Source organism: Carcharodon carcharias, chromosome 14, assembly GCF_017639515.1.
Source record: "Carcharodon carcharias isolate sCarCar2 chromosome 14, sCarCar2.pri, whole genome shotgun sequence".
Lineage (NCBI taxonomy): Eukaryota > Metazoa > Chordata > Chondrichthyes > Lamniformes > Lamnidae > Carcharodon > Carcharodon carcharias.
The window spans coordinates 18543000-18563084 of record NC_054480.1 but is presented as its reverse complement, the minus strand read 5'-3'; the positions used below and the strand labels follow the sequence as shown (position 1 = coordinate 18563084).

Here is a 20085-nt window from a genome sequence, read left to right as displayed (position 1 = left end):
GTGATATTAGCTAAGAAATGTGCTAATGGTGACATTAAGGGTAGAAAGCAGGTCAAGCAAGGCACAGATAGCCCTAGTGGAGGTGGGGTGGGGGGAAGGGATTGAAATAGGCTAAAAGGTAAAGATAAAACAATGGATGGAAATACATTTAAAAATAATGGAAATAGGTGGGAAAAGAAAAATATATATAAATTATTGGAAAAAGGGGGATCGGGAAGGGGGTGGGGATGGAGGAGAAAACCAGCTTATATTTCACCTCTTTTCTATTAGTTCTGATGAAGAGTCATTCAGACTCGAAATGTTAACTGTATTCCTCTCCGCAGATGCTGTCAGACCTGCTGGGTTTTTCCAGGTAATTTTGTTTTTGTTTTGGATTTCCAGCATCCGCAGTTTTTTTGCTTTTATCATGAAATCATTGGTTGGGCCACAGAATACTGTTATTAGTTTTGGGAACCCAATTGTGGAATTAAATAGAATGTAGAGAACACAAACCAACCATTCAGCACAAGTGATTCATACCAATGTTTATGCTCCACAGAAGCTTCCTCCGACCCGGGATCTCGGGAGGAACTTCTTTACCCAAAGTGGTGAGAAACTGTGGAACCTGCTACCGCAGAATAGCTGAGGTGAGTAATATAGATCCATTTAAAAGGAAAGAGAGAAACACCAAAGGAAATGTTAATGAGGTTAGTTGGAGAGGGGTGGGAGGAGGTTTGTATGGAGCATAAAGACCAGCATGAACTGAATGGCCTGTTCCTGTGCTATAAAAGCTGTGTAATACTTTATATTCATGTGTTCATCCACTGGTACATTAGAGAGAAGTAAAGCAACAGCTCTTTAAAAATAAAATGCAGTCACATCCTAACTATCAGTGTATCCTTCTATTTATTTCTCCCTTTACGTTCATCTAGTTTCCCCTTAAATGTATCTTTACTATTTGTCAGCACTATTCCTTGTGGTAGTAGATTCCAAAGATTTGAACTACTCTGTCTGGGTAAAAGGATTTCCCTGAATTCCCTACTGGATTTAATAGTGACTATTTATATTCATGGCCCCTAATTTTGGTCTCTGCCCCAACCCCCAACCCCACAGGTGGGAAATACCTTCCCTAAGTCTACCCTATTGAACCATTTCCCACTCTTAAAGAGCTCTAACAGCTCACCCCTCAGTCTTTCTCCAAGAGAAAAAAATTCCCATCTATTCAATTGTTCCTCCTAGATATAACCCCTCCGATCTGGTATGGAAACATAGAAGCAGGAGTAGGTCATTCAGCCTTTCGAGCCTGCTCCGCCATTCAATATGGCTTGGCTGATCCTCTATCTCAACACCGTACTCCCGCTCTCTCCCCATACCCCTTGATGCCTTTAGTGTCTAGAAAGGTGTCTATTTCCTTAAATATATTTAAAGTGACTTGGCCTCCATAGCCTTCTGTGGTAGAGAATTCCACAGGTTCACCCATCTGAACGAAGAAATTTCTCCTCATCTCAGTCCTGAATGGCCTATCCCCTATTCTGAGACCATGACCCCTTATTCTAGACACCCCGGCCAGGAGAAACATCCAGTTTGTCCAGCCCTGTCAGAATGTTATATGTTTCAATGAAATCCTCCCCTCATTCTTCTAAACGCTAGTGAATACAGACCTAGCCAGCCCAACCTCTCCCTCATACGACAATCCTGCCATCTCAGGAATCAGTCTAGCGAACTTTTGCTGCACTCCCTCTATGGCAAGTACGTCTTTTCTGAAGTAAGCAGACCAAAACTGTATGCAATACTCCAGATGTGGTTTAACCACGGATATCAACCATGTAAATCATTTTTGCACCTTCATCAATTCTTCGTCTTTTTTGTATAAATATGGAGACCAGAACTGTGGTCTAACCATGGTTCAATACAAGTTTAATGTAACTTCTTTGCTTTTCAGTTATATTACTCTGGGGAAATAAGCCCAGTGCTTTGTTTGCATCTTTATGGTCTTATTAACTGCGACTTTTGTATCTGTATCTCTAGATGCCTTTGTAGTTCTGCCCCATTTCGATTTGATTTTCCTGGAGTATTGGGCCTCCATATTGTTCCAACCTAAATGCACCACCTGATCCTTACACATATTGAAATTAATTTGTCAAATATGCACTCATTCTGTAAATAAAGTCACTTATATTTTGTCACAGACTTCCTCAGGTATTGAACGTTTATTTGTCTCCTTTTGAAAGTGTACTTCTGACTCCTGCATACAGGTTGTTTGGAATTTATATAAACAACGATCCTTGGAGTCATGGAATCATTACAGCACAGTATAAGGCCATTCGACCCATTGAGTCCATGCCAGCTGTCTATAAGAGAAATCCAATCAGTCCAATTTCCTTCTGAAATCATTCATTGTCCTCACTTCCACCACCCTCGTAGGCAACAAGTTCCAGGTCATTACCACTTGTGTTTTTTTTAAATCATCCTCTCATCCCCCTGCACCTCTTGCCCAAAACCTTAAATCTTTTGTCTCCTAGTCCCCATGCCAACAGTTTACAAGAATAATGTTTCCTTGTTTGCATTACCAAAACGTGTCATAATCTTGTAAACTTCTAGCAAATCTCCCCTTAATCTCCAAGGAGAACAGCCCCAACTTCTCCAACCTAACCTTGCGCCTAAAATCCCTTATCCCTGGAACCATTCTGGTAAATCTCCTCTGCATCTTCCGAAGGACCCTCACATCCATTCTAAAGTGTTGTGGCCTGAACTGGACACACCACTCCTGGTGACAGCCTAGCCAGAGTTTCACACAGGCAAGTTCAGCATAACTTTCCTACTTTAGTACTCATATCTCTATTAGTGAAGCTTAAGGTCCCATATGCTTTGTTAACCACACTCTGTCCTTCCACCTTCAAAACTCTATGCACATGAATGCCATCTGTCCCTGAAATCTCTTTAGAACTGTGCCATGAAGTCTGTATTACCTCTCCCTATAACTTCTGACAAATTTCATCTTCTCACACTTCTCTGCAATGAAATTCCATCTGCCACTTCTCTCCACATTCTGCTGGTCTAGTCCTGTGGAAGTTGCAGGCATCATCCTCATTGTCTGTCCTACCTCCAATTTTGGTATCATCAGCAAACTTTGAAATTTTAGTCTGTATTCCAAAAAAAATCAACCATTTACCACGACTTATTGTTTTCTGTCTTAAGTCAATTTTTTTATCCAAGCGTCAGTAGATGTAATATATTTGGACTTCCAAAAGGCGTTCGATAAGGTACCACACATAAGGCTACTTAAGATAAGAGCCCATGGTGTTGGAGGTAGTATATTAGCATGGATAGATGATTGGTTAACTAATAGAAGGCAGAGTTGGGATAAGGGGGTCATTTTTGGGATGGCAACCTGCAACTAGTGGAGTGCCACAGGGATCAGTGCTGGGGCCTCAATTATTTACAATATATAATAATGACTTGGATGAGGGAAGTGAATGTACTATCACCAAGTTTGCGGATGGCAAATGGTGAGGATGACACAAGGAGCCTACAGAGGGTTATAGACAGGTTAAGTGAGTGGGCAAAAACTTGGCAAATGGAATATAATGTAGGAAAATGTGAGGCAGGAAGAATAGAGATGCTGAATATTATTTAAATGGAGAAGACTGCAACACAGCGATTTGGAAGTCCTTGTGCATGAATCCCAAAAAGCTAACATAGAAGTTCAACAGGTAATAGGGAAGGCAAATGGAATGTTGGCCTTTATTTCAAAAGGAATGGAGTATAAAAATAGAGAAGTCCTGCTGAAACTCTACAAGGCACTAGCTGGACAACACCTAGAATACTGTGAACAATTTTGGTCCCCTTATCTAAGGAAAGATATAATGGCATTGAAGGCAGTCCAGAGAAGGTTCACTAGGTTGATCCTGGGTATGGAGGGATTTTCTTATGAGGAGAGGTTGATTAGGTTGAGCCTGTACTCATTGGAATTTAGAAGAATGAGAGGCGGCCTTATTGAAACATATAAGATTCTTAGGGGGCTTGACAGGGTAGATGCTGAGATGTATTTCCCCTTGTGGGAGAGTCTAGGACCAGAGGGCATAATCTCAGAGTAAGGGGGTACCCATTTAAAACAGATGAGGAGGAATTTCTTCTCTCAGCGAGGGTAGTCAATCTGTGGAATTCTTTACCGTAGAGCTGCACAGGCTGGGTCGTTAAGTATATTCAAGGCTCAGATAGACAGATTTTTAACCAGTAAGGGGAATCAAGGGTTATCACATTTGCCACTCTACAACCCTGTGGCACCTCCTCCCCATCCCCACCCCGCTCCCCATCTAGAAGAGATTGGAAGACAATGGCAGCTCCTGCTATTTCAGCTCCCACTTTAGTAACCTGGGATGCAAACATCCGGACCAGGCAACTTATCTGCTCATAGCTAGCCGTTCCAGCTCATCCTTCCTATCACTTTTCACCCCACCCATTACTGCTACCATCTCCACTTCTACCAATATTTTGTCAGCATCTTTTTCCATCGAAAGCACGAATACAATGTACTCACTAAATATTCTAGCCTTACCCTGTACCTCTAAGCATATATCACCCTTTTTGTCCCTAATAGAACTGACCTACTTGTAGCCAGCTTACTATCCATTCAGCTACTTGTCCTCCAACCCTGTGCTCTGAATTTTGTCATTAATCCAAAAGAAGGTACTTCAGACCATGCAGCACTTACTCAGTTCTGCCTTAGAGTGTCTGCTGAGACCTTGTGCTGAAGTCTCTGGAGTGGGACTCGAACCCACAGCCGCCTGACTCGCAATGGCAAGAGTGCTACCCATGGAGCCCTGGTTCATGTTATCACAGCTGAATTTCCCACCTGTCAGCTCGGCAGCAGCGAATGAATTCACTCCATTGTTGCTGGTTCTGAACTGGGTGGATCGCTTCAGTCACCTATCTCTCTCTGTGCCAAGTCACCCTTGACTTTGTCTACCTAGTGTTTCTTTGGTCTCCAGCCACCTTGTTTCCTGTGTCCCTGTGTGCGTGGGCACGAAATGTCTTATAACTGGTTCCATTCTTGAAATTTGCCTAAAGCCATTGCAGAAGCTTCTGTGTCAGGCTATTTTGTTGTCGAAGCCAAGTTCTTAATATATCATAAATTAAAAGCAGAAAGTGCTGGAAAAACTCAGCAGGTCTGGCAGCATTGGTGGAGAGAGAAACAGAATTAATGTTTCGAGTCTGCACGACTCCTTGCTTTTATCTTAACATATCATTCTTGATTCTTTGCATCCTTTGCAGTCCTCTAGGCCAACTCGTCTCTGCAGTTAGCATCTTTTGCTCTTCCACTTTTTTTTAAAATGTGCATTTCCCAACCCTTGGATTTGTTGATGTTGGATTTGTTTGAGGGAGGCTTTGCACATTTCCCCTAGTCCCCTTTGTGTAAAGGTTTTTTTTTTGGAAAAATATATTTTATTCATAAAATATCTGGAAGAAAATTCCAAACCATTTCAAAATCACCATCACAAAAGTACAAACATGTTGTAAAAGTTGAACCTGAATCACAAGGTGCATCAATACAATCAATGAATATTACAATCATTTGCAGACATTCATCTTGAGCGGTACAGCCCAAGGGGTCGATACAATTCCCAGTCTCTTGGTGCCCTATGGCAGAAAGGTCTTAGACAGTGACCTTTCCCCACTGCACTTTTGCGGCAGCTACCCCAAGCTTTAGTGCGCGCCTCAGCCCGTAGTCCTGGACTTTGGAATGTGCCAGTCTGCAACACTCGGTTGGGGACAACTCTTTGTGCTGGAAGACCAATAAGTTTCGGACAGACCAAAGAGTGTCTTTCACCGAGTTGATGATCCTCCAGCTGCAGTTGATGTTTGTCTGTGTGTGTCCCTGGGAACAGCCCGTAGAGCACAGAATCCTGTGTCACAGACCTGCTCGGGATGAACCTCGACAGAAACCACTGCATCTCTCTCCAGACCTTCTTTGCAAAGGCACAATCCACAAGGAGGTGAACAACGGTCTCATCCCCACCACAGCCACCTCGAGGGCAATGTGCTGAGGGGGTGAGACTCTTGGCGTGTAGGAAGGATCTGATTGGGAGGGCCTTTCTCACCACCAGCCAAGCTACGTCTTGGTGCTTGTTGGAAAGTTCTAGCGCTGAGGCGTTGTGTAAAGGTGTATCACGAACTTCACTACATGCAGCATGAAAAGTTCTCCAGTGCAGCATGTGTCCTCTTGCATTTCACCTCCCTGCTGCTCTGCATGTACCATTTGAGGAGGAGGGGTCGGGCTGCTTTGGTGAGGGGGTGGTTGGGGGTGTGCGTGTAGGGGGGAGGTGTATTGTGACCGCTTTTGTCGAGCTGCGTTTGCACCGAAAATCCTGGTGATGCGGCGCTTACAGAAAGCAAGATCTTGAAAGTGCGGCATTCATTTGTTTGGAGGTGGGGTTACAGGGGAGGGAGGGAGAGGGAGAGGGGGCGGGGGGAAAGGGTGAAAAGTATTGCATTTGACCAGATGGATTGTGAATGCAGTCTCTCTGGCAGGATGCAAGCAGCAGCAATCGGAGAGCAGTGAGAAGATCAAAACCTCGGGGGAAGGGGTGGGGGGGGGGGGGGGGCAGAGGGAGGTGGGTTGGGAGAAAAAAAGGAGCTGATTTCTTTTTCCACATTGAAGATATTGAGTCTGGTTGGTTATTGGAGGGCATGTGAAATTACCAAGAAGTTGCCATCAGCCATACTTCCGGAGCGTCGCCTTTTTAAATATATATCCATACAAACATAGAGTGTTGCACACACACACACACACACACGCACAGAGGGAGAGAGAGATCGTTTTTTTCATAATCAATAACTACAGCGGGAGAAGCGAAACACAGATCGAGGAAGGGGGGGGGGGTGGTGGGTAGGTTGGGGGGGGGGTGAAAAAAGCAGAGAGGGGTTTAAAGGGCACTCGCACTCCATGCAGGGAGGGAAGTTTTCAGAGCTGCTTGTGTGCTTTGTGAAGCTTTCTTTGCCAGTCCCTCAATCGCGTGGACCTGGACAATAGGGGGGGGTGGGGGTGCTGCTGTTGCTGGTGGTGGTGCTGGTGCTGCTGCTGCTGGTGGTGGTGGTGGTGGGGGGGAGGAGGAGAAGAGAAAGAAACGCTCCCTTGTTCGGAAACTGATCCTGAAATCGCACTGAGTCCAGCCGCTGCTGCTGCTGCTGCTGCTTTTTGGCCTTTCGTTTCTCTCTCTTTCTCTCTCTCTCTCTCCCCCCACTTTTTTTTAAATCTCAGATTTTCTTGGCATTATTTTCTCTCTCTCTCTCTCTCTCTCACACACACACAAAGCGAGAACATGGCTGTTGCAGGAGGGAGTCTGTTCCACAACGGGTTGCTGCAGCCGAACCACGGAGCCAGCGAGCCCCAGATCGCCGAGCTGTGCAGGAGTTTGGAGGTGGGCACCGTCATGACTCTCTACTACCCCAAGAAGTCGCAGCGGCCCGAGAGGAGGACACTGCAGGTAAAGCTGGAGACCCGCCAGATCATCTGGAGCCGGGGAGCCGAGAAACTGGAAGGAGAGAGTAAGTTGACCGCTTGTTGTTGAATTCAGAGGTGGGGGGGGGGGGGGGGAAGAGAAGGTGCTAATTCATGTTTCGGGGGTAAATCATAGTCAAACTCTTCCCCCCCCACCCACCCACTCTGAAGTGTTTTACTTGAAACCTCTCGCATTTTAAAAAGGGCAATGCCCCCTGAGAGGGCAACGGCAGGAATTTGTCGCTTTTAAGTTTGTTGAAATAATTTATTTCTCACACTCACGCTGAGAGCTTGATTCCCCTTGTGCGTTGTTGTTCAGTCGCTTGGTGGGACCCACCTGCAGCTCTTGGACGTGGCCCCTTGCAACCTTTACACCCCTCCAGTGTTTTAATTGGAGCTGTAGTTAGTTCGAGTGTGCAGCTTCTTAGCACGTTTTACTCCCATTTTGTGGGACCCCAGTGGGACAGCCGCTCCATGGAGTTCTAAGACTACCAGCCCTGGCACAGCCACCGATTTATCAATGTGTTCCCGCAGCTAAAAGGTTATGAGTATAGGTTTCATAAACTTGGGTTGTATCCCCTTGAGTTTAGAAGGTTGAAAGGTGATCCATTTGTGGTGATTTAAAATGCTAACTCAATACAGTAGGTACTGTAAACCTTTCCTCTGCTGGAGGAACCCAGAACAAAAGAGGCAATCTCAAAATTAGAGCTCAGCTATTTCGGAGTGAAATGGAGAAATACTTTCTCTCTCTCTCTCTCTCCCCCCCACCTCCAAAGAATAGTGGGATTAGGGATCACTTCCCCCAAATGGCTTCACAAGTAGAGTCAATTAAAATTTTTGCAACTGAGGTTGATCGATTCTTAGTACGAATCAAAGGTGGGTAAATGGAGTTGAATTACAGATCTAATTGAATGGTGCAACAAGCTAGAGGGGCTGAATGGCTTTAGCCTGTTGCTTTGTACAACACATTTTTCTCTACACCCTCTCATTGTGTAGAATTCAATGGATGAAACCATCACCTCTCATTTACAGCTTTTGTACAGAATTCTAAAGCTGTAGATCAAATTAATTCCAGGCTAACTCATTATATACTTGGACAGCAATCCTTTACGATATTAAATGTCAGTCCTGATGAAGAGTTACTCACTCGCAATGTTAAGCTGGTTTTTCTTTTTCCATGTACTCCCGGACTTGCTTTGTGTTTTGAGCACTTATTGTTAATTATTTCAGTTCCGTAGTATTTGAGTATTTTATTTGAAACTTCCACATTGCTCTGTATGTGCTTCTAAAACACTGAACTCACAAATGTAGTTACTCGGTTACCAATGCAGCACCTTATAAAAATCTGTGCATTTGGTTTTTTTTTTGCTAGATGCAGTTTCCTACAGGGCTGTTCTGTTAAGAGTGAATTTCTTGAGCTCTGCTCATTGCTCAGTGAGTAAATTCATAGTTTGGTTTGTTACTAAGCCAGATAGATCCAGAGATCAGCTGTTATTGAGGGCGGACGGTGGCGATGAAACAGAGAAAGAAGGAGAGAAGGGGAGAATCTGGCCACTTGCACCTCCATCACTATCCAGGCTGCCCTGCTAGAAAATTTGCACGTGGGGGATGTTAGTTGGCATTACGATAAGACTCCGCTGTGAAGATAACTCCTTCTCTCTAGGGTCTGATGGTCTGTTGGCTTCTCTGTGCAGGTTCAAACCAGGAGATTTGGCCACTTGATGAGGGCTGCATGTGGAATCATAATGTAGTAAATGGCTAGGAACAGGGGAGGAAAGGAGGAACTTTGAAACAGAGGGAGGGGAGAAACCGAATTGTTGTGTCGACTCTTAATGTCATCATTTCTGCATAGGAAAACAAGTTTTTAAGTTCTGATATTATGTGCCCTATCTTGATGAACTCAGCATGTTCAGGCCCTGTGTGTTGTGGGCCCCAGTGAGCTTCCGACCCACATCTCACCATAACTACGACCGCCTATTTCCATCTTTGTAACATAGCCTGATTCTACTGCTGCTGATGCCTTCCCCCATGCCTCTAAACTCGACTATTCCTACTCTCACCTGGCCGGCCTCCCACATTCTACCTTCTGTAAACTTAAGGTCATCCAAACTTCTGGCCGCTTTCCTAACTCTCACCAAGACCTGTTCACTCATCAGCCCTGTGCTCACTGATCTACGTTGACACTCGGTTAAGCAATACCTTGATTTTAAAATTCTCATAATTATTTTCAAATCCTTCCATGGTCAACCCATCCCTATCTCTGTAATGTACAACCCTCCCAAGATATCTGCATTCATCCAATTTTGGCCTCTTGAGCATCCCTGATTTCAATCATTCCACTTTTTGGCTGCCATGCCTTCAGCTACCAAGGCTTTAAGCTCTGGAATTCCCTTCCTAAACCCCTCTGGCTCTGTTTCTTCCTCGGCCAAGCCTTTGCTCGTCTGGCCTGATTCCTCCTTAGAAGGCTCATTACCAGATTCCATTTAATTCTCCTGTGAAGTGCCTTGGGCTGTTTTACTATCTTAAACTCTCAAGCTTTTGTACTTTTAAATTGACCATGGGCAACATTTTCCTCAGTGCCGGAGGGGGGTTGGGGGGATGTGTGGGAGCAGGCGTGGGTGGGCGGGTTCCCGATTGGCACCCCCTGTTGGGGGCGCACCACCATCCGCCAGGTAGCGCTATGCACTCCCTGTGCGGGCAGGGGGGTGGACTCCCTGAGCCAGGAGAGCGGTCTATCATGCATGCATGCAAAAGAGTACAAAGGTCTCCCTGAGGCAAAGTGCTGCCTCAGGAAGATCGGCTCATGTTTGAAACATTGAATAAGGATTAGAAAAAAATTACTGACGTGTCCCCTCATGCGCCACTGTCACATGAGGTGGGACATGTCAATTCCTTTTTAGAGATTTTATAAATATTTTAATAACCTTACGAAACCTCATCCCGCCCGTGGATGAGGTTTCATGTTTTTTCCGAAGCCCGCCAGGGCTCCTGGCCTGTCCACCAACCTTAAGGTTGGACGGGCAGGTCCATTAATCATGTTACTTTTTTTAATGGCTTTAATAGGCCTTTGTCAGTTTGGCGGGCATGCAGCCGAATTGAAAATCTAAATGATGCGGTGTGACATCGGGATGGCCCTGCCCCCAGTTCACCGACCGGAAGATACAGCCCCATGTCTCATTACCTGTTGGACCTGTCACTCCAGACAATCTAAGAAATCAGAGGGCTTTTAAAAATTCATTTATGATATGTGGGCGTCACTAACTAGGAGCTGCCTTCTTGAACCGCTGCAGTCCCATGTGGTGTAGGTACACCCGCAGTGCTGTTAGGGAGGGAGTTCCAGGATGTTGACCAAGTGACAGTGGAGCTACGGTGATATATTTCCAAGTCAGGATGGTGAGTGGCTTGGAAGGAAACTTCCAAGTGGTAGTATTCCCATGTATCTGCTGCCCTTATCCTTCTGGGTGGTAGTGATCATGGGTTTTGGAGGTGCTGTCTAAGGAGTCTTGGTGAGTTTCTGCAATGCATCTTTTAAATGGTATGCACTGCTGCTACTGTGTGTTGCTGGTGAAGGGAGTGAATGTCTGTGGATGGTGTCCTAATCAAGTGGGCTGCTTTGTCCTGGGTGGTATTTAGTTTCTTGAGTGTTGTTGGAGCTGCACTCATCCAGGCCAGGGCAGAGTATTCCATCATGCTCCTGACTTGTGCTTTGTAGATGGTGGGCAGCCTTTGGGGAGTCAGGAGGTGAGTTACTCACCACAGGATTCCTAACCTCTGACCCCTTGTAGTTACAGTGGGCAAGTGGTCCAAATGCTTATCATACCTGCTCTGTTTGCTTTGTCCTGTTTTTAGTCTTGTGTGAGAGTAACCACGAGGGAAAAGAAATTGATGGCTTGAGGGTGACAAGGTTGTACTTCATGCCTAAGAATCTGAAAGATGGATTTAATCAGTTTTATCCCAGCCCCATGAAAGCATAGAACACCAGCACAGTGCAAGCTGTTGTAGGAAAATGGGGAAAATCTCAGGCACCGAGTCTAAACTTTGCATTTGTTAATATATTTTTAGCTTCCCATGTAATCTGATTTTCAACTCCATTTGGTTTAGGCCTTAATTTCTTTTATTGAACTATCAATATGCTTAAGCTTTGCCCTTTTTTTTTTTTTGCTGAAGTACTTTACACTGGTCACATTTGGGTTGACATTTCTTTGCAACTAGTTCTGTCAGAGGAAGTATATAAAAGCGATGAGGAATCAACACCACAAACACTTGGAACTGATTTCTGGTTCTAGATTACGACCCTTACACAGGATATATTTCAGCTATAGGTTGGAATGCGAGGATGATTTATCTTGGAAAATTTCTTTGGAGAAGCACAAAAAAAAGGCAAAATTTTGTGCGTAGAATTCGAGTCAAAAGCAACTTGTTGTTATGTAACTTTCATCTTTGCTGTACATGAAGATGAACCAAAACTGCTTTTGGGTTGGCTGCCACATCTGGCATGGTGAATATCAATGACCTCACCGCCTTTATTATTAAGTGTAGGAGTATTATAACAGCCTTGCCAGAATCCTCCTTTATACATATCCCATGCCACTTGTATAATGGTGCAATGCAAATCCTCGACGCTGCAAGCCCCGTGTTTTGAAAGAAAGTCTCAATATTGGAATCCTTTGCCGACACTGTTAAAATCAATGTTGATGTCCTTTTGGTTCTATTTTGTTTTTGTTCTTTTTGAAAGCTCATTTTGGGCAGCTCTTCTGATGATCTGAACAGATTTGAAGCAGTGAGGAGCTAAAGGCAAACCCCAGATTTGATCTCTGGCCTTTGCTGAGCTAGATAAGCTCAGTTGAGGTGGTGGTGGTGATGTAATTGCCTCAGCTTCCCTGTGTAGGTTGTGGGTGGAAGAATTCCTCCTCCTCCTCCTGATACATAGAGATCCCCTGCTGCATGTGGATGTCTGGAAATATGGTGAGGACAGGATCAGTCTCTGCAGCAGTGTCCTCTTGGCTATCGAATATCCAGGTTCAGATGGGAATGAGAGAGTCCTGGGGAGTTAGCAGGGGGCACATGCTACCTGTGAGAATGGAAGCCAAAAGGAAGTTTACAATTTGTTAGTCAAAATAGTAAAAGTCCTTGGCACCCAAGCAAGTGTGGCAAATTGGATGCAAAGTTAGTTCAATGGCCAGGAGGACAGGGTAATAGTTAACGGGTGATTCTGTGACTGGAATGGTTCCCCAGGGCTCAGTACTCGGCCCCTTGCTTTTTGCAGTTTATATTCATGATTTAGCCTCAAATATTAAGGGGGCATGATAAAGAAGATTGACAATGAGGAGGAAAGCTGTAGAGTGCGGGTAGATAGAGATGGTGTGGTTAAGGGCAGAAAAGTGAAAAATGGAATTTAATCCAGAGAAGTGTGAGGTAATGCATTTTGGAGGTGCAATAAGGCAGGGAATACACAATAAATGGGAGGATACTGAGTAATGTGGAGAAATAGAAGAGTGACCTTAGACATCCTTACAGGTAGCAGGAGAGGTCAATAAGGTGGCTAAGAAGGATATAGCATGCTTTCCTTTATTAACCGAGGCATTGAACATAAGAACAGAAGGTTTATGCTAGAACCGTATACAATACTAGTTAGAATGTTATGCATGGTTCTGGTCGCCACATTTACAGGAAAGATGTGATTGCACTAGAGACGATGCAGAGGAGACTTAAAAATGTTAGTAGGACTGGAAAATTTTAGCTATGAGGAAAGATTGGATCGGCTGGGGTTGTTTTCCTTGGAACACAGAGGGCTGAAAGAGGACATAATTGAGGGGTACAACATTATGAAAGGCCTAGATGGAGTAAATAGAGATGACCTATTTAACTTAGCACAGCCAAAAACCAGGGGTCATAGATTTAAAATGATTGTTTGAAGGATTAGAGGGAGGGGGTTGCAAGGAAACATTTTTTTCATCCAGAGTGTGCTACGGACCTGAAACACTCTCTCCCTGAAAGGCTGGTAGAGGCAGAGACACCATGTTTTAAAAAGTACTTGGATGTGTCTACTTGAAGAACCACGACCGGCAGGGCTACAGACCTAGTGCAGGAAGTTGAAATTAGACTGGATAGTTCTTCATCGACCAGCATGGACACAATGGGCTGAATGGCCTCCTGTGTCATAAATTTTCTTTGATTTCTCTGATTTTTGTGGTAGAGAGAAAGGAATAAGAACATGCATTTGTATAATGCCTTAACATATAAAAACATTCCAAGCTGTTTCACAGAGGTATAGTCGGACAACAATTGACAAAAACCACAGAAGGAGATATTAGGATGGCTGGCTAAAATCTTTGTCAAAGAGAGAGTTCTTCAGAAGGGTCACAAGTGAAGAAAGGAAGAGTTTAGGGAGAGAATTCCAGAGCTTAGTGCCGAGGTGGCTAAAGGTTTTTTAATTCTTTCATGGGTCGAGGGCCTTGAGCTTTGAGAAGGGCAATTGGAAGGTTGTAGAGCTAAAGGATGTTAGAGATGGGGAGGGGTAGAGGCCATGAAGAGATTTTTAAATTGGTGATGGGAGGCATTTGAGCACCTGGAGCCAAAATAGCTCAGCAGGCACTGGGGTGGTGGGTGAACAGACATAGTACAAGGTGCAGGCAACAGGCATTTGGTTTATAGAGTGTGAACAATGGGAGAGGCCAGCCAGAAGAGTATTGGAATAGCTGAGTATGGAGGTGACAAAAACATGGATGAAGATTTCACTAAAGCAAGGTGGGGGGTGATGCGGAAATGTATGTATTTTGTTTGAACATTTGCATGCTAATGATATCACTGGCCTTGAAGGAGTTCTGAGCCAGGCTGTCAGAGAACAGAATTATAATCAGTGGAGCTACCATCATATATCTAAGGGGAATGATTCAGCATCTGCTCAGTATATGAATTCATTTTGTTTCTGAGAGGCTCAGTAACCTTTCCAAGCCTCTACCTCCAATTATGCCATCTATTTAAAGAAGAATATTAAATGGGAACAAGGACAAAAGCAAAGGATTTTCAATGTTTATTGTGAATTTGTTTTAACTGACTAGTAAGGAGGCCTGATGCTGAACCTCCTCCTGGTAGGTTGACCAAGGGGGTGACATTGACTGTACCAGTCTGTGCATTGCTCGACAGTCTCGTTATTTAGAGTGTGGAAGGTATTGACGGAAAGAAGGCATTGTGAATCATTTTCAGCATCACTCCCTGTTTAATGTTCTGATCTCTTCCAGTGTGCATGTATTCTTGTCATTTTCCTGTTGTTCTCTCTTTTTTCAAGATTTAACATTTATCTGTCTTGTTCCTTCTCGGAGTATGGGTATCCCTGGCAAGACCATTCCTGGTCCTAGTTGCACTGAGAAGGTGATTGTGGGCCTTTGTTTCAAATTCATTCATCATTTGTAAGACCACTGCTTATTGCCTGTCCCTAGTTGCCCTGAGAAGGTGGTGATACAACTGAGTGGCTTGGTATGCCACTTCAGAGGGCAGTTAAGGATCAACCATGTAATCATAGGCTAAACCGGGTGAGGATGGCAGTTCCCCTCCCCAAAGGATATTGGCTTTTTACAACAAACCAACTGCTCCAAAGCAACATTTAGAACTGGTGGTTGGTGCATTTGTTAAATTCACCACTGACCACCTAAGTTCACTGAGCTGATTTTCCTTTTTCTTATTGCTATCTCCCTTTTTTCTCTCTCGTTTTTTTCCTCTTAATGTTTTTCCCACTCGATGAGCTCTTTGGGTTGTGGTGGCCACTCGTGTGGTGCTTTAGGGCGAGTGGTGTTGGGCTATTTGCAATTTGCTTTTGGATTCAGCTTTGACGCCGCCTAATGTCCACACATTTTCAGTGGGAAGTTACTTGATAGCAATTATGAGCAGTGTCCTTTGCACTTTGTTAGTTCTGCAGCCTTTATATGTTAGCTGGATTATTGCTAAGTGGGTTAGTGCTTGGTTGGTAGAAGCCCTGGCTTTGCCATACACCCAAGGGATAAGAAAATTAAGCACTTCTAGGTCTTGTGCAGCAAAGCTAGTTGCAAAAGTAAAGCAACTTCAGCCCAATCCTATTCCTGTGGCTTGGTGCTAACTTCAAGAATCCCTTCACCTATGCCATTGAGAGTCCAGTTCCTGCATGAGATATCCTTATGTGCAGAATCGTGCATTTTCTATATATCAATACGACTCCAGTTCATTATATGTAGGATCGTTGGAACCAGTTGAGAGCAGCTGTATTTATCCCATTGGAATATGGTGGAATCCACCTCAGGCATCACACCTAGGCCACGCTGGCTCCATTTCATCATTTGGAATCGTTTGATCTTAACAAACAGCGAAACCTCAATTATTAATGTTTTCCAGTTACCTGGGTGACCTCATGCCAGTGGCTGTCAGCCCACAAGTTACTTATTTTTTTAGACCCCTGAATGTGATCCTTTACTGGCACTGCAGTGGCTGATCAATCGGCTGACCTGGCTCAGAACTTCCTTGCTTATTGGTGCACCAGAGCCACTGGCCCAAGGGTGCAGTCGCAATGTTCCGAGCTGCAGATAGGTGAATGCTAAAGTTGCCATGCACTCTCACCCAGCAATGTGAATAGTGACCTTCACTTCACTGCTCTCAGGAGAATTGCTAACTCCTAAATCTGCTGCTCTGCTTATGTTGAGAAGTTTTGCCCTTTTGAGTTTGCAGAGGAGGAGTAGCAAAACAGTATCTACAGCTACTGACTAGCTATATGAGATTGTAGCTGTCGGCGATATTTGTTTACAAGGGACAGGTGTATTGGAGGTGGGGAAGGACATGCATCATCTGTGCTTTCCTGTATGTTATAAAGTAAAACATTAGGTTATTAGCCATGCTCTGGCAAATTTAACCTGGAGTCCCATTTTCTGAGTCAAGTGTACACAGCTTAAAATAGCAAGATCTGGCCTGTCCTCAGTTGGTGCAGTAGTTAGGAGTGTTCGTTGGTCATCGGCTCCTGTGGATGCAGGGAGAGAAGAACACTAGTCTCATTCTGTCCAATGCTCTGTGCTGGGTATACTGGGTTGTGTAGCCATTCACAGTGCAATAATCTGCCAACATTCACTGAATAGATTCACACATGAAGAAAGGCCAGTAAGACAAGGTATCATAGAGATCCTGGAGACTGTGAACCTGTCTGCCAACCATCTGTTGTGCATCTACAGCAAGAAGATTGCAAATTAAACCACCCGCCCCATCAACACCCCCCCACCCCACTTCCAAAAAAAACAAATAATTGTTGCATTCAGCAATTAAACTTAAGGGACTGTTTAGATTTGTCCAGGAGTAAGAAACTTTCATTGCCAAGACCACACGATAAGGGACATTTGAGCACCTGCAGGCTGAAGAAAGAGCTTGTCCTTGGCCAGGAGTCCAAACAAACTTGGTGCTATTTTGTTTTTCATATAAATGGAAAAGGGTGCACCTTCATCCTGGTGGAAGTGGGTTCTGTATTTTCTGCATTCCGCGCAAAGCTGTTCCTGTTCAAGAAGCTTGAAACTGAGCCGAACGTGGCCACAGACCCATGAAAATAAGCTCACTAGCTGCTTAAGGACAGCTTAGTTGCTACTGAATAAAGGAGTTGATTGAGTGGCTGAATGTACTGAAGCACACAGTGAGGTGGTGTTGGTGCCACTCTTCAATACATCCCATCATTGGGCAACAAGCGTTGGCCTTGCCAACAACGCCCACATCCCATGAAAGAATTATTTAAAAATCCTCTGCATATTCTTGGTTTGGACATATGAGGTTCTTTGTTCAAATTGTTTTTTTCACTAGCGGGCTAATACAACCTTATCTCTAATGGTTGTGTCCTTTATGAAATATTCATCATCACATATACCTTGCTGAACACCAAGTGCTTGGTGTGAAAGGTGACAATTTATTGCCAAAACCATAGTTTCCAGAATAGTCATATCCCTTGCAAAGTGAAGGTTATATTCAGACGAAGGTGCGGGTGTCCCACAAGACTGCCTGGTGCCACTTACTCTACAGTTTACTGCTGCGTTTGCAAGTGGTGGCTCAGTGACATGAGATGGCAGAATTTGTCTACATACATAAACTTGGGAGTTAATCCATAAAGTATCATTGAATATTGAAAATGAAGAAGTTACCCACATAACAGACTTAGAAAAGTGAACACACACACAGGATTTTAACAGGAATGGAGCTGAATGGTTAAGCATGTTGGCTGAGGTGGGGGTAAAAGCAGCAAATAACGCTAAATTGATGATTTTCAGATTGGCAGGATGTGGATAGTTTGAAATCTTCACTTTCGTTATATAGATGACTTAAAGATAAAAACACATGGGAATGATAATGATGTTTATCAGTGAAACAAAACTGTGAACTGAGGAAGTAGACAGATTAGTGGACTGGGTAGGTAGATTGCAGTTCAATACAGAGAAATGTAAGGCATATATTTGAAGAAAAAAAAACAGTAAAAGGCAGATGTCCTAATTGTTAAGATTTGGAGAGGAGGAACAGAGGGTGTAGGTTGCTGGACCTTTTAAAGCTGGTTCAACCTATAAAGGCCATAACAGGCAAATGATGCATTGGGACATTGAATATAAAGGCAAGGGATTGATTTGACTTTGGAAATGAGATTGATTAGTCATAGTTAGAGCACCACATAATAGGCAGGATTCTGATGATATGGAAAGATCCACCAAAATGAATGCCATTCTTTACGACTGAGACTGAGAAGTGTTTTCTTCCTTCCTATTCCTCTTTAATGAATCTTGCAGTTCTGTAGAACTGCTCTTGCATGGTTCTGCTCCCATCTGTGCCAAAGTAGCTAGACCATCCATGACATTGCCTTTTTCCAATAGAGTCCCTGCCAGAATTCTAAGCTTTTCACCTTGGTCCTCCTTTCCTTTGTGCTGCTCCTTGGTGAGATAGTGGCAGGCACTTGGTCAATTTCCAGATTTGCGCTGGCAATATCCAGATCTCGCACTCCTCTAGATCTCTCAACTTCAGACATAAAGCAGAGGTGGGGGACTGGGCACAACTGCTCTGTCGATAAACCTGCTCAAGGCGCAATGGGCTGAATGACTTCCTTCTGTTGTAAGTTTTTATGTCTCAAATCTCCAACTAAAATATGTGAAGGCCAAACCCAGGGCTTTTGGCCACTATATATTTTTTTAAAAGGTTCGCAACCACTTCCCTGGGTTTTGTGAAACCTTGGAATCCTGTTGAAACCAGAACTGAGTTTCAAACCTCATGTCACAAAGGCCCCTTACTCCCACTTCCACAACAGCACCCACCTCTTTCCTTATTTCACTTCTCCATCCATTGATGATCCAGTTGCCAATGGGTCTGATTTCTGCCACAAATCCTGCCCACCCCCCACAACCTGCCTCCTGTCCTTCACCTACCATAATTTCACCCTGTGCAATACGCACCTCCTAGTATCTGATACTGTTTTAAGTCCTGCTCGATATTCATTCCTGCCCTGTTGATCTACAATGATTTATCTCCCAGTAAATTGAACTTCAAACCATTTGTCTTATTAAATTGCCCATAGCTTCAGTCTCCTTTAGCTTTACTGCTCCCCAACTTCGACCGTGTGATTCTGGAATTCAGCTGCCTCCGCTCTCTGCCTTGTACCTCTTCCCTCCCTTTCAGAATGTCCACCACTGCTCTACTTCTCTCTTCACCTTCCGAAAACCCATCTTTTCACCAATTTTAGGTCATTTTTCCCTAACTCTTAGGGTCTATACTTTCTATTTGCTTCTTTGTAGATTGTTTTGTGGCACCTTTTCTACGTTACCGCTGCTTTCTAAGTTGGTCCTTCTCCCTCTGCTGTGGTACCCCTGAGCCATTTCTGCCAGGCACTAACCTGTTTTAGCAATCAAAGCAATATTCTGTTGAAAATCCATCTTCCAATATGAGTAATCTGATGGAGTGTTCCTGATTAACTATGTGCACTGCAGCACAAATCAATCCATGGCTTTGTCTATATCTCAGAAGAGTGAAACCTGATCTGGAAGTGTGTTGCAGTATTAAACGGTGTAGTGTTGCCCGAAAGTTTTTACATTGTTGACAATCAATATGTGCCAAAACCTGCTTGCCTCCCAGTAAGTCTACAAGAAGAGTTCAGCTTACTGGGCATTGTGCAGTCACACTCAGCCGCAGAGCTGAGCAACTTTCCCTCATTCTGTTAGAGCAATAGGGATGTGGGAACTTGCATCGAAACTTCACCAGAAAAGAATCGCATACAAATTGATGTCTGCAGCTCTGGCAACGGGTTTCAGAATGGCTGGTTTGTTGGCATTCTAACTGAGTGGAGGACATGGCTCCCGCCAGAATGTCTGCAAAGTTGGCGCCTGCTCGCAGGTTCCAGACATGTGCAGTTTAGCTGTGGATGCTGTACAAACCTCCCTGTTGCCCTGCAAGAATCAGGGACATTGGATGTGGTTGAAGTTTTGAGGCGTTTGTGAATATGGAATGGAACAGCCCAACAAGGCTTTATTTAACTCAGGAGGCTGAGCTTGGGTGCACCCTTGTTATGTGCTTATAGCCACTCCTCTCGCTAGTTCTTTCTTAGTTTATTTCCCCCTTCTGCAGGTGCTGTTCCTGCT

General features: G+C 44.2%; 1 protein-coding gene across 1 annotated transcript in view; it reads left to right on the top strand.

Annotated features, from left to right (window-relative positions):
- Positions 1-6366: 6366 nt before the first annotated feature.
- The window catches only part of plcg1 (phospholipase C, gamma 1), a 155875-nt gene continuing 142156 nt past the window's right edge, over positions 6367-20085 (top strand). Inside the window, exons 1-2 of the mRNA XM_041204279.1 lie at positions 6367-6385; positions 7295-7527. Of these exons, the coding sequence (XP_041060213.1) occupies positions 7302-7527 (226 nt within the window). The 5' untranslated portion in view covers positions 6367-6385; positions 7295-7301. The remainder of the gene's footprint in view (positions 6386-7294; positions 7528-20085) is intronic.